Genomic DNA, 13,522 nt, shown 5'->3' with positions numbered 1-13,522 from the left:
ATGGAAGTGGGCTACAGTGAAAAACCAATATAGTAGTGTATATCAATGAGATGAAAATCCAATATACTATCAATGAGATAATAGCAATAGGCAATATATTGTAGCCTTGCCTAAAGTGGGGGAGTTGTGATTAGTTCCTGGCGGTTTTTTTTTTGTTTTTTTTTTACACTAACAAACCAATGTTCCTAAATGCTTTTAAATTATTTTAAGCAATTTTGAATCATTTTAAATATTTTTCAATAGTTAATAATTTTTGTCCGTCAATAACTGTTAATGTTTTGCAAGGGATTGTGACTCGGCGTTCTTTAAGACCACGCGTGCGCACAGGGTGCGTGTGTGTGTGTGTGTGGACTGACGACTTTAGATCTGAGTTCAGTGGAGGCTGGAGCTTCAGTGTGAAGAGAAAGATGTGTGAGCGAGCAGAACTGTGGGTTTGTAAAGCTGCTGTCGGTGAGGCTGAATAACACGCCTGGACTAAACGGACCGAATTATACACTTCACAATATGAAGACGCGGACGGTAGCGCAAACTCTCTCTGACATTATTTAGAGTAACTTTAGCTGCCCTTACAAACATTTACCATGGTATATAGTTTCCGTCACAGCGGCGTATTTATCACAGTTATAGTTGTCTTGTTTATTTTTTTATATCAGTTGTGTCATTGGCAAGACTTAGCCTGATACTATTTTGGTGGAAACTATGTCTGCCATTGTAAATTATTGTAAGATAATCATTACTACTGCCCACATGGTTAATTTTTGATTAAACAAATAAATGTTTGGTTAGCACGTTTGTATGATGAAATTGATATGTATATAAATGCATCGTAATTTAAATGTAAAAAACTTAGAGGTAGTTTAAAAAAAAAAATTTTTTATATATATGATTTTGGTTAATTACATTAGCCTACTTTCATATTTTTCAAATGGCAAAATTGCAATAAATTTACACTGTAATATCGCAATTAAATTGTTCTTTAAGATAAAATGTAACCCTAAATATTATCTGTATTATCTATGCTTTATTATTTATGCAATTTTTTGAAACACACTAGCTGTTCATTCAGTCCATTGAACTCATTCCATTGTAAAGCTATATGTAACAGATGTTTTTTTGTTTTGTTTTTTTTTTGATAATTTTTTTGGCAGTTGTTTATCATTTAATCATGCAGTGTAGCTTGTTCTGAGCCTTAAACAAAACCCACCATTACCTGACATGTTTGAATTTACAACTAATGGCTAGTCATTTCAGTTGTCTTCTTGGCACTGAATGTACTGAGAGTTTTTATTTGATATATAATTCGCATATTCACCCAACATTTCATTCATGCCTCAAAATTATCCTTTTTATTTACTGATGCATGCATATGTCAGCATAACCATAGATGGAGGATAATCTGAGCATCCTTGAGCATCCTTTTCATCCTTGAAAAAATGTTGTTCTTTTTCCTCTTGTTTCAGCGTCAAGGGATCATATTGATTGGCTTTGTGACCGTGCTTACAAGCTTGTTATTCCTGTACAACAGCAGTTCTACCGACACACCTGAAGATCAGATTCAATCAGATGGACATCAGATGAACGTTCTCAGTCAGCAAACATCCTACTTAGAAGGTTACAGGAGCATCATTGATCATAAGGTGACTTACTTACTTTAGGTCTGTAAAATGCTATCATGCACTAAAATGATTAACATGGCACTTTAAAACGAAAAGTTTCTAGATATTCCTTTTTCCTGGGGATTTAACAGTTTGTTTTTTCCTTTGAATGTTGAATTTGATGACTATAGAGTCACCTCAGTCTGTTCTTTATATCCTCAATTTTGGAGAAGAGCTCCAAAATGTCATTTTTTTTGTGTGTAAATGTTAACATCTGGATTTATTTTTTCTTTTTCTTTAAATCTATAATCTAACTCTTTGACCAGGCTGTGGTCTCCTATTCTTTACCTTTGCAAAAAAACTTTATTGTCCCTAAAATTAAAATTTTGCTCACTAATGTATAAACACATTAAATCGTCTTTGAAAACGTCAAGACATTTGGATGATAACTTAAACGTGAAGAATAACGGCACTGTGCAGTATCCTTACATTTTTGTTTTGATGCAGTTGCATTTTTCCTTTGTCGTCAAATAATATCCTCATACAGATAAGCATTATTATATTGGCACTGGCATTTATGATATGCAGTGCACAATAATATTCAGAAGACTTGACCATTTTTCTTTCTTTCCGTCATTTTTCGGTCTTCTGCCTCTGCAGTTTTTCATGATAAATCAGATGCAGACTTTTAAAGCCTTTTAAATTACACTATCCAGTGATCCTATAATTTCTACCTTCACCCCGATCAGATAATGTGGAAAGCTGCAAGCAATAGTTTGTCAAGCTTTGGCCTCATCTTAAAGCATTGTAATCACCAGAACTATCAAGGATGTAAATCTGCCTCTCTCTCTCTCTCTCTCTCTCTCTCTCTCTCTCTCTCTCTCTCTCTCTCTCTCTCTCTCTCTCTCTCTCTCTCTCTCTCTCTCTCTCTCTCTCTCTCTCTCTCTCTCTTTTCTTTCACTCCCTCATCTCTATTTTGTCACTGAGGATTTGATTTAACACTGTCCTAACTGTTATTGCTATTTACTCTCTGGGTGTTTAAATGCACATATAGTTTTATGTATACGGTGTGTGTAATAAGAGATTATTACACACTTATTACTCGTGTAAGTATATAGGATGACATCTTTTGGTCATTAAAGGGCTAGTTCAGCTCTGCATCATTTACTCACCCCCCATGTGACTTTATTTCTTATGTGGAAGATAAAAGGACATTTGTGATGAATGTTCACACAGCTTTTCTCTATAAATTGAAAGTGGATCGGGACCGATGCTCCAAAAAGAACAAAGAAGCACCAAAAAGCGTCCGTATGCTCTATATTCCAAGGCTTCTGAAGCCATACAATAGCTTCGTGTCAGGAACAGAAGTAAATAGTTTAAGGAACATAGTATACTTGCTTGACAGTCATAGTCACCATTCACTTTCATTGTCTGTAAAAGAGCAGCTTGGACATTCATAAATAACCCACAAAGAAAATGGTTTAGAAAGACATGAGGGTGAGTAAATTATGATAGAACGTACATTTTTGGTTCAACTATCCCTTTAATATGGGTGTGATGAAATATAAAGCATCCTAATATAAAACATCTAAGATAACTGTTGTTCTTGTTAGTGAATTTTTTTTTTTTTTTTTTTTGACATCTTTGTCATATTTGGATTTGACCCTGACCTGTGCTCATCAAAGCATCTCTATCATACTTCTCACTGACAGACACAGCTCTCAAGTCTACCGGTTCTCATTAGTCGAAAGAGCACTCTCATCCGTGCTAATAAGAGCTCCAGGATTTAGAGACAGATTTTAATGAATACTGTGTGGAAGTAATTTTGTAACAGTCAGAAGCGGAAGATTTGCTCGTGTTAGTGTGAATGAATAGCCAGTGTAGAAGATAGCTAAATGAACATGGCCAACAAGCCTTTATCGCCAAGCGTTTTCAAACTATCAGTGGAAGGAAATGGTTTTTCCAATTTCATTTCACCCTGAAGAGTAGCCGGAAAACATGCAGAGGATCTGTCTGATGAGAAAAGCTCATTTATAATAGTGTGATGGCTATGATCCAATGTCAACCTACTTTTGGCATTTTAGTGAATGACTGAAGTCAGCTTTAAATATAAGATATGATGATTTAAAGACTCCCTGTGTTGAAAATCAAGTTTTTAATGTTGTTTATATGTCTATGTGGGTTTTTTAATATGCTTTAAGACAAACCATTGCAGATTCTTCTTAAAACTGCAGTGTACCAAAGACAGTCTTAAAGGGGTGGTTGATTATGATTTCACTTTTCTAACTTTAGTTAGTGTGTAATGTTGCTGTTTGATCATAAACAACATCTGCAAAGTTACGATGCTCAAAGTTCAAAGCAAAGGGAGATATTTGCTTTTAAAGAAATTGCTTTTTAAGGACTACAACAAACGGCTAGTAAAGACTACACCACATTCCTCCCGGGTTAGTGACATCACTAACCCTAAAATTTACATAAACCCGGCCCCCGGGAATGTGATTTATAGATTATCATGACAGAATTTGCTAATCAATGACTAGAAGATAGTTAACTCTACATCAGCTACATAAATTTAAACATAAACAAAAAAGTTTTTGAAATTTTCAGGACACAAGCTGTTGTAGCTCCGCCCCCTGTGCTGGGAGCAGCAGCTCATTTGCATTTAAAGGGACAGACACAAAAACGGTGCATTTTTGCTCACCCTTAAAAAGTGACAATTTTAACATGCTATATAAAAATATCTGTGGGGTATTTTGAGCTAAAATTTCACATACACACTCTGGGGACATCAGAGACTTATTTTACATCTTGTGAAAAGAGCATTATACCACCCCTTTAAAAACGCAGTTTGAAACTTCCCGTTTCCTACCGTCACAAACAAGTAACCAATCCCGTCAATGTGCTGGACGGGGCTTTTCCACAGTGAGCACAAGAACACCTTTGAGAAGGGACAGGAAATGTTTTGATGAACTAAATGCCATGATTTTCAAACAACATGAGGTTCATAGCGTTTCTAACAATGCTGTTTTTTAGAAGGCATCTGACTTTGAGATGGGCAAACGGGAACATGGCTTGTGTAACGTTAGCAACACATTATTAGCTGTTACCGTTAGCTGTTATAATCAATTACCGTTATTTGTACGTCTTTGTAGAAAGCCATACATAAAACGTATCACCATTCTGATACATCGACTTGTAGACTACCCTGTATAATTCGCTCTTTCTCTTCTTCTGAATCAGTTTTTGGTTCAAACATATATGACCGATATTTCCACTTGCCATTGTGTAGCGTTTACTACAGTTGACCGAGTGGATTAGTTAGTCAGAGCTGGTGTGAGTGAGTGGAGGCGGGGACTAGTTTACATATTCATGGATCCCCGTATACTAAATGAAGCAAGTGTAGTTACATTCAAGCTATTTTAAGACAAGAATTTTCACAGGGAAAAAACATTTAAATACATAATTCTGATTATCAAATATAAGTTTTAAGGAATTAAATTATTGACTGCAGGGGGACTTAAATAAAATATTGGATATTTAATTGATTAATTTCTCCTATTTTTACATTTAGATTACGTTTGCCAAGATCTAACATTTAAAGTTACTCTTCAAATACACAAATGTTTGAATAACGCTTAATCTGTAGCAAATCTCAGAAGTAATATAAATTCTTTACACTGCCCATTATAATGTTGTGTTGCCTATATTCACGTGTAGTATTTAAATTCAATATCGGCCATCAGTTATCAGCCATAACTTTAATAACTATTTTATCGATATGGTCCAAAATATTTTATATAATTTGAATCGGCCTGAATCTAACCTTTTTCCTCCGAAAGTTTCTCAGAAAGAGAGAGGGAGATTGCTGTTAGAGTAATTATGATCATATGTCCCACTGGAGAGAGCTTAAGAATGAGGATGTTAATGAGGGAATAATAAGTGTGGATGGTTATTTACTGGGCCTGATTTGTGTTCTCTCCTCTGGGCTATTATCTCCTTGGAAACGACCCTGTTTATCACAGCAGAGGAAATCTAATAGAGTCTGGACAGCTAACAGACAAAGATACCCGCATAGGGAAAGGGCTGTCTGAGGGCGTACGTACGGCTTACATAGTGACAGGTCTGTAACATTACACATAATGAAATCGCCCCTTTTGTCTTGAGGTCATGTAAATTAATTAAATTATTTATTTTAGCTCAACTATAAAATGAATTAAGCTTATTTTGCATAAATATAAAGTGCTGTGCATCATATTTAGATGGAACATGTTTGGAAATTAGGTAAACTGTTTGTATTTACTGGAATATTGATAAAAATAACAGATTTTTGGTTAATTAAATGGAATCTGGATTCATGTTGAACATGTTTTGAGTTGTATGCTGTACTTAAGTAGAGTTTGTATAGGCTCTAGATAGACTAAGGCAAGTCTGTTGGGTTCAGAATGCTTTCCCTCGATCTGTTCTCGTGGGTTTGTTCAATGGTTTAGTGTTGATTATACTGGAGGGATTCAATAATGGAGCTAAAGGTAACAATGAAGGTAAAGAGAGTCTTTGTGGACCAGGCACTTTGATCTGTTCTGCCCTTTCAATGTGTTTCCATGCATTCATTTGCCAGTGATCTCATTTAAATGTATGTAAATCATTCACTCACCATAGGTTTATCCATTTCTATTTTTTGGCTTTCATAATTGTAGCATTTCATAATAGTAGCTTTTAAAATAATATATATGTACATGTTTTCAATTTCTAAATTAAAGTCATTTTGATATTCAGTGTGGGTAGTCGATTTAAAAATATCTTGGTAGTTTAACTGTCTGGAGGTAAAAAGAAAAAAGTTCATTATAAGTCTGAAAGTCTTGAAAAAAGGAAATGTTGTTCTGTGTAGTTTGGCTAAATCTTTTATTGTAATTTTTTTGAAAATATAAGCAGTGAAGCAATTTTGCAATTCAATTTATTTCAAATGATGTCCTCCAAATAAAAGTATGTATGCTATATCCAACATGCAGGATGCAATATAAATAAATAATATTAATATTAATGATAAATATTTTGACCTTTTTATGAAACGGGAGTTTTTGTTTAGGAAATGGAGTAAGAAAATGACTTGAATGACTCAGAAAACATCTTTATATCTCAAAAACACATTTTTGCTTCTTAACTTAGAATTTTGAAAATTGAAGAAGAAAAAAAAATCTAATTTTTTTTTTAAAGTAAATATATATATATTTGCAAAACAATTTTAGTTAACTCGTGTGTTTTCAAGATGCAAGGGAAGTATTTTAGTACTTTAACCACTTGAAATGTTTTAGTTATTAGATCAAACTTGTAGAAAATGTGAATGTTGAAACCAACTTGAATTTATTATTGTGTACATGACAACTCAAACTTCTCATCATTGTCTCCATCCTCAGCCTCTTAGGATGCATTGCAGAAGTTGTGCCTTAGTAACCAGCTCTGGTCACATGACAGGAAGTGATCGTGGTGCAGAGATTGATCGTAAGGAGTGCGTCATCCGTATGAACGACGCCCCGACAAAAGGCTACCAGAGTGACGTGGGCCAGCGGACGAGCCTGCGTGTGGTCGCACATTCCAGCATGCAACGCGTACTACGAAACCGCCTTGAGCTGCTCAACACCAGCCAGGACACCTACTTTGTCTTCTGGGGGCCCGGAAACTACATGCGACGAGACGGTAAAGACCTCGTCTACAACAACCTGCGCCTGATGAAGCAGGCGATGCCTAAACTACAGGTGTATGTCATCTCACGGTTGAAGATGTTGCATTTTGATGAGCTTTTTAAGAAGGAAACAGGAAAAGACAGGTGAGGATCTTTTTTTTTCTTTGTGTTAGTTAGTTTACATAATTTTGTTTGTTTTCCAGGGGATGTAAATTGAAGCACGGTGGATTATTAGTGCCATCAAAGCAGGAAATTGATTATATCACTCGATTTTGTACCACTTGCTGCATAACACTGTTAAAACTATATCATTTATTTTAAAATTCCTTATTTATATGTGGAAGTATATCTCAGCAAAAATATTAATTAAACTAGGGTATTGTTGTATTTGTAAAACCAAATCAGCAAATAAAAATATTTAAATGACTAAGATTAATGAATGGATGGATGAATGAAATGTTGCAAAATATTGGATCAACTATATTATTATTGCATTTATTAAATCAAAATAGCAAGTACATTTTTTTTTTTTTTATTGACTAGTTACAATAGATAGATAGAAAGTGACGAGCCTGAGTTGATCAGCTAATGTATCTGCGTTTTAATATGCCTCTGGTCATAGAGCTTTTTAGATGAATGCCGAGGCTTAGAATCTTGTAGAATCTGCGATCTCAGACCCAGTCCGTTTGCTGGCTTCCATGGCTGGCAAACCAGGGTGTCGGAATACTATTGGGTCAATTGGCAGTGGGCCGAATCACACAGACCAAAACAAAAACAGACATTCCGACACAGAACGCACATTTCAAAGTAGAATAACTGGCTGTAGAAGTGTTTTTCAGAGAAACAAATATGTGAACTTAGCATGTTTTCTAAATATCTGCAAATATATTATGGTATTTTTATGCTTTAGTACAGTCAAAAAACTACATACAGCACCTTTAACTCTGAACATTAAAACTGGGGTAGGAGGAAAATATTGTAATATTCTCAAACGATTATACACATGACCATTAATAATTAATCTTTTAAAGAGAGAGGTGGAAGTGTAACTACTAATTCACTGCGGGAGGGTTTGTCGACTAATGTGCAGACCACCAGAGCCTGCTGGAGGGTTGATATCGCTGGCCCACAGGGCACACAGCTTGGCATCAGTGCAGATTAAGGGTTAGTACAGGATCAGTGCCAGCTGGAGAAAGCTGCCAGCCAATCAGACACAAACTGCTCAGGGCAAAACACTCACATGTTCTTAAACTCTTGGCTTTTTTTCTGTCTGTTTGTGGACATTTTATCTTTTTTATCTGATTAGGCTGTGTATCACCTACAATGTTACGATACGACACGCATCACGGTACTAAAGCCACGATACGATACGTATCACGATACTAAAGCCACGATACGACACGCATCACGATACTAAAGCCACGATACGATACGTATCACGATACTAAAGCCACGATACGACACACATCACGATACTAAAGCCACGATACGATACGTATCACGATACTAAAGCCACGATACGACACGCATCACGATACTAAAGCCACGATACGATACTAAAGCCACGATATCCGACACGCATCACGATACTAAAGCCACGATACACATCACGATATGGATCAATTTGGAATTTAAATTTCTTTTGAGCAGAGTTTAGAATCTGTTTATTGAATAACCAGTGTTATAACAGTTGTGATAACTGAAAAAACTATTTATTTTTTGTCATTAAAAAAACAATGAGTTAAATAAAATAAAAAAATTGACACAAAAAAGCTTTGAATGCTTCTTCCTTCTGCTTTTAAAGTCTCTGTCTCAATAACTGAAATGACAATTATAGTGTCAATTATAGTGACACTGAAGCGTGTCAACAATGTTCAATGACTATACAAAACCATCTCTCATAGAGCACGCGAGTAGTGAAGAGTTTAAAATTGCTTGAATGTTTAAGATGTGCAAATGCAAATGGTGCTCTTTAGTCACGATGCACTGCTACTGTTAATTTTGTGAGAGTGTAGTGTCTACATGCTAAGTGAAGCAATGACCTGCGAGAATGATTAAAATTATGCGCAATACAATCTTTGATACAAACCGCGAAATGCGTGTGGATTTCAGCATTGGTGTGTAACGCATTCACTCATACTCGCCACTTCTTTGGTGGGTTGAATTTCATATAATACATTTTTCAATTGTAGTTTTTTAAAAATGTGTCTGAAATAATAAACTAAGTGCAATTATTTTTTTGATAGTCCACATATCGATTCTGAAACACATGATGTCAAAAACAGTGGCTGGTGAGCAAAAAAAGTTAATGTCAATAAATATATGTATGTATATATATATATATATATATATATATACATACACATACATGTATACACACACATACAGTGAGGAAAATAAGTATTTGAACACCCTGCTATTTTGCAAGTTCTCCCACTTGGAAATCATGGAGGGGTCTGAAATTGTCATCGTAGGTGCATGTCCACTGTGAGAGACATAATCTAAAAAAAAAAATCCAGAAATCACAATATATGATTTTTTAACTATTTATTTGTATGATACAGCTGCAAATAAGTATTTGAACACCTGTCTATCAGCTAGAATTCTGACCCTCAAAGACCTGTTAGTCTGCCTTTAAAATGTCCACCTCCACTCCATTTATTATCCTAAATTAGATGCACCTGTTTGAGGTCGTTAGCTGCATAAAGACACCTGTCCACCCCATACAATCAGTAAGGTTCCCCTGCTTAAACCAGCACATGTCAAGGCCCGTCTTAAGTTTGCCAATGACCATTTGGATGATCCAGAGGAGTCATGGGAGAAAGTCATGTGGTCAGATGAGACCAAAATAGAACTTTTTGGTCATAATTCCACTAAACGTGTTTGGAGGAAGAAGAATGATGAGTACCATCCCAAGAACACCATACTGTGTGAAGCATGGGGGTGGTAGCATCATGCTTTGGGGGTGTTTTTCTGCACATGGGACAGGGCGACTGCACTGTATTAAGGAGAGGATGACCGGGGCCATGTATTGCGAGATTTTGGGGAACAACCTCCTTCCCTCAGTTAGAGCATTGAAGATGGGTCGAGGCTGGGTCTTCCAACATGACAATGACCCGAAGCACACAGCCAGGATAACCAAGGAGTGGCTTTGTAAGAAGCATATCAAGGTTCTGGCGTGGCCTAGCCAGTCTCCAGACCTAAACCCAATAGAGAATCTTTGGAGGGAGCTCAAACTCCGTGTTTCTCAGCGACAGCCCAGAAACCTGACTGATCTAGAGAAGATCTGTGTGGAGGAGTGGGCCAAAATCCCTCCTGCAGTGTGTGCAAACCTGGTGAAAAACTACAGGAAACGTTTGACCTCTGTAACTGCAAACAAAGGCTACTGTACCAAATATTAACATTGATTTTCTCAGGTGTTCAAATACTTATTTGCAGCTGTATCATACAAATAAATAGTTAAAAAATCATATATTGTGATTTCTGGATTTTTTTTTTAGATTATGTCTCTCACAGTGGACATGCACCTACGATGACAATTTCAGACCCCTCCATGATTTCCAAGTGGGCGAACTTGCAAAATAGCAGGGTGTTCAAATACTTATTTTCCTCACTGTATATATATAATCACAGCTACATAGATTTCCTCTTTCTCTTTTGTTTTTATTCAGGAAAAGGTCCAATTCATGGCTCAGCACGGGTTGGTTCACCATGGCAATCGCTATGGAGATTTGTGACAGAATCGACGTCTATGGCATGATTCCTTCTGAGTTCTGCAAGTGAGACTTTCTGTTTGATATTCACCATGATGCTATTGGATCACTCTTTGGTTTAACATGATTTAATTCAAACTTCATTGCATTTTGGTGATTTATGACAGATTCAAATATGCACGTCTTCTCAGGTCTCCGAAGCCCTCAGTGCCGTATCACTACTACGAGCCTGCAGGGCCGGATGAATGCACCATGTATGTCTCCCACGAGCTGGACCGGCATGGCAGCCACCATCGTTTCATCACAGAGAAACGTGTCTTTGCCAACTGGGCACGCATGTTCAACATACACTTCTATCAACCTGAATGGAGACCAGAGAACAGCACAGACTCCTTCTGAGGAACTCTGGGTTGTTTTTAGGACTCAGAACCTGTTGGACACAGTGTGTCCTTTTGAGGACAAATGAATGTGTTAACTTAAACATTTTAACTTGAACACATTATGAATTATACTGTTCTTTCTAGAGGATTGAAACATCCTTGGACATAAACAGACTGATCATTTTAATTGCAAAAACTGATGTGCTGAATGAAAATGTTCAAAGATTGTAAAATGTGACAAGAACATACAGTAGGCCTACGTTATGATCATTATACTTTATGATCCACATTGGTTCATAATTCAGAAAACTGGGTTACTGTATAATTATATCACACATTCTGTTGCCAGCAATTACTAGTTTGATATCTAGGCCATTATTTTTCTCCCGGTGTAATTTCATTTAAAGTATACATGACCTCACTAATTTGTGCCGCTTTAAGAGTGTCAAGCATGTTACAAATGTACTTCTCTTGGTGTCATGAAACAGAACCATTTGCAATTTGTGCATTTTCCCAAAAAAAATTCATAGGGCCTCATTGGATTTGTCTGATTTAGTTTTTGTACAGTACATGTAAAAAAGATGTTTATCTCTTAAATTAAGCTGTAAATGTAGATTAATGCCAATAATATTGTGATGTTCTCAGTAGTTCTAGTCTTTCCTCTAAATCAGAGGTTCCCAGACCGTTTCATGGCAATTCTATATGACTATTTATGTTTGGTGGCTAATTCATATGGATTCGTTTCAAATGATCGTATGTTTTTGTACGATCAGCTTTAGGGGCTCCACACATCTATGACATCGTTGGAACTTCAAAAGATTTTTCTTCATCACTGAAACTTTAAGTCTGCAGCAGTTTTCAAACTGAGGAAATAAGTGGGTCGCACATAGTCTGAGAATGGTAGTGCATTCATGCTAGGTCATAAATATGAAAAATACAAGTTCTCTAATTTAATTAAGTATGTCGGTAGCCATAACTTGTATTTGGCTAGGAAGCTCGGGTGTTATCGGTGTGAATAAGAATGACAAATCTTTCGACGGATCCTTCACAGAATGTGCAGCTACTGAAATATATGACCAACCCAATCTCACAGGAAAAATAACTATGAAGTGGTGATTTCATATAAATTCATACAATGTGAATTGTTGTATGAAGGTCCTACCCTAAACCTAACCGCCCCTCGGAAAACATTTTGTGAGCAAATGCAAAGTTTCTCTGAGGATCGTTAAAATCAATCGTAATTAGCGTAAATCCTAGCTTCCTAGTTCAAAAAATTGGACATGAACACCCTCTCAAGTAAAAATTTGAATGCAATGAGCTCGAAGTAGGAGATTCAATAATATTTCCCCCAATTTCATATTTTTTCCATCATCATATCCCTGTATGGCAGGGGTGGCCCTCGAGATCCACTTACCTACAGAGATTAGCTCAAACCCTGATCAAACTGACTCAACTGCCTGTAGCTTTCTAGTAATCCTGAAGATCTTTAGCTTGTGTAGTTGTGTTTGATTAAGGGATCCCAAGGGTTCAGAGTTTAGGGGCTTTGTATTGAAGACATTTTGAGTTCTGTGATTCTTTTGTAAACCATTTATGTACTTTAGCTTCAAAGAACCAAGGAGGCCTTTACTTCTCTGTTAGCAAAATGGTACCTGTAACTAGTGCTAAAATGTATCCTTAAATGTAAGATCAAGAACTTTCTAATTGTGATAAAATCTCAAAAACCATGCGTGTCAAAAAAGTTCTTTGCTGAATTTTGTCACATTAATCAATTATATTGGAGTTTCCCACAGATATATTTTACATCATCTTTGAACTCTGGCACAAATGCTAAAACATTCCCTCATATTAACCCCTGTGGTCTTTACTGTTCTCCCCACAACAGTGAGCCAAAACTGCCAGCTCTGACCATGACAGCATGAGTCATGACCTTTACAGTGAGAGAGAGCTGTCTTTTAAAAAAAAATGTTTACAATTCCACACTGCTCTTCCTTCAATTCCCATTATAAAGGTTGTGTGAGTGTATTGACTTGCTGCCTGCAACGTTGTTCATTTTGCCTCTACAGCTGGAGGTTGGGGCCCAATGTGGAATGCTAAATAGTGTGCCATTCTGTGTTCTTGCTCAGGCTTATGGGAACTGCTCTGGTCTAATAGGATATC

At 36.4% G+C, this 13,522-nt stretch overlaps 1 protein-coding gene across 2 annotated transcripts; it reads left to right on the top strand.

Moving 5' to 3' along the window:
• Positions 1-309: 309 nt before the first annotated feature.
• st6galnac5b (ST6 (alpha-N-acetyl-neuraminyl-2,3-beta-galactosyl-1,3)-N-acetylgalactosaminide alpha-2,6-sialyltransferase 5b) lies at positions 310-13,185 on the top strand. 2 transcript variants are annotated; one of them, XM_079897384.1, is made up of 6 exons: positions 310-519; positions 1,461-1,637; positions 7,007-7,416; positions 9,519-9,563; positions 10,944-11,051; positions 11,177-13,185. In XM_079897384.1, exons 1-6 carry the CDS (start codon positions 505-507, stop codon positions 11,382-11,384), a joined length of 963 nt encoding a protein of 320 aa, XP_079753510.1. In that variant the 5' UTR covers positions 310-504; the 3' UTR covers positions 11,385-13,185. The 2 variants fall into 2 exon arrangements, with proteins under 2 accessions (XP_079753510.1, XP_079753511.1); XM_079897385.1 differs by lacking the exon at positions 9,519-9,563 and having other exon boundaries at positions 11,177-13,184.
• The last annotated feature ends 337 nt before the right edge of the window (positions 13,186-13,522 follow it).

Source organism: Squalius cephalus (assembly GCF_949319135.1).
Source record: "Squalius cephalus genome assembly, chromosome: 16".
NCBI lineage: Eukaryota > Metazoa > Chordata > Actinopteri > Cypriniformes > Leuciscidae > Squalius > Squalius cephalus.
Note: the sequence above shows the minus strand (reverse complement) of the source record. Positions and strands in the feature narration are given on the sequence as shown.

Coding starts and splice junctions, on each gene's coding strand:
- st6galnac5b (XM_079897384.1), top strand. Junction 1,638..7,006: donor GGAGCATCATTGATCATAAG/GTGACTTACTTA, acceptor CTCCATCCTCAG/CCTCTTAGGATGCATTGCAG. Junction 9,564..10,943: donor GATGTCAAAAACAGTGGCTG/GTGAGCAAAAAA, acceptor GTTTTTATTCAG/GAAAAGGTCCAATTCATGGC.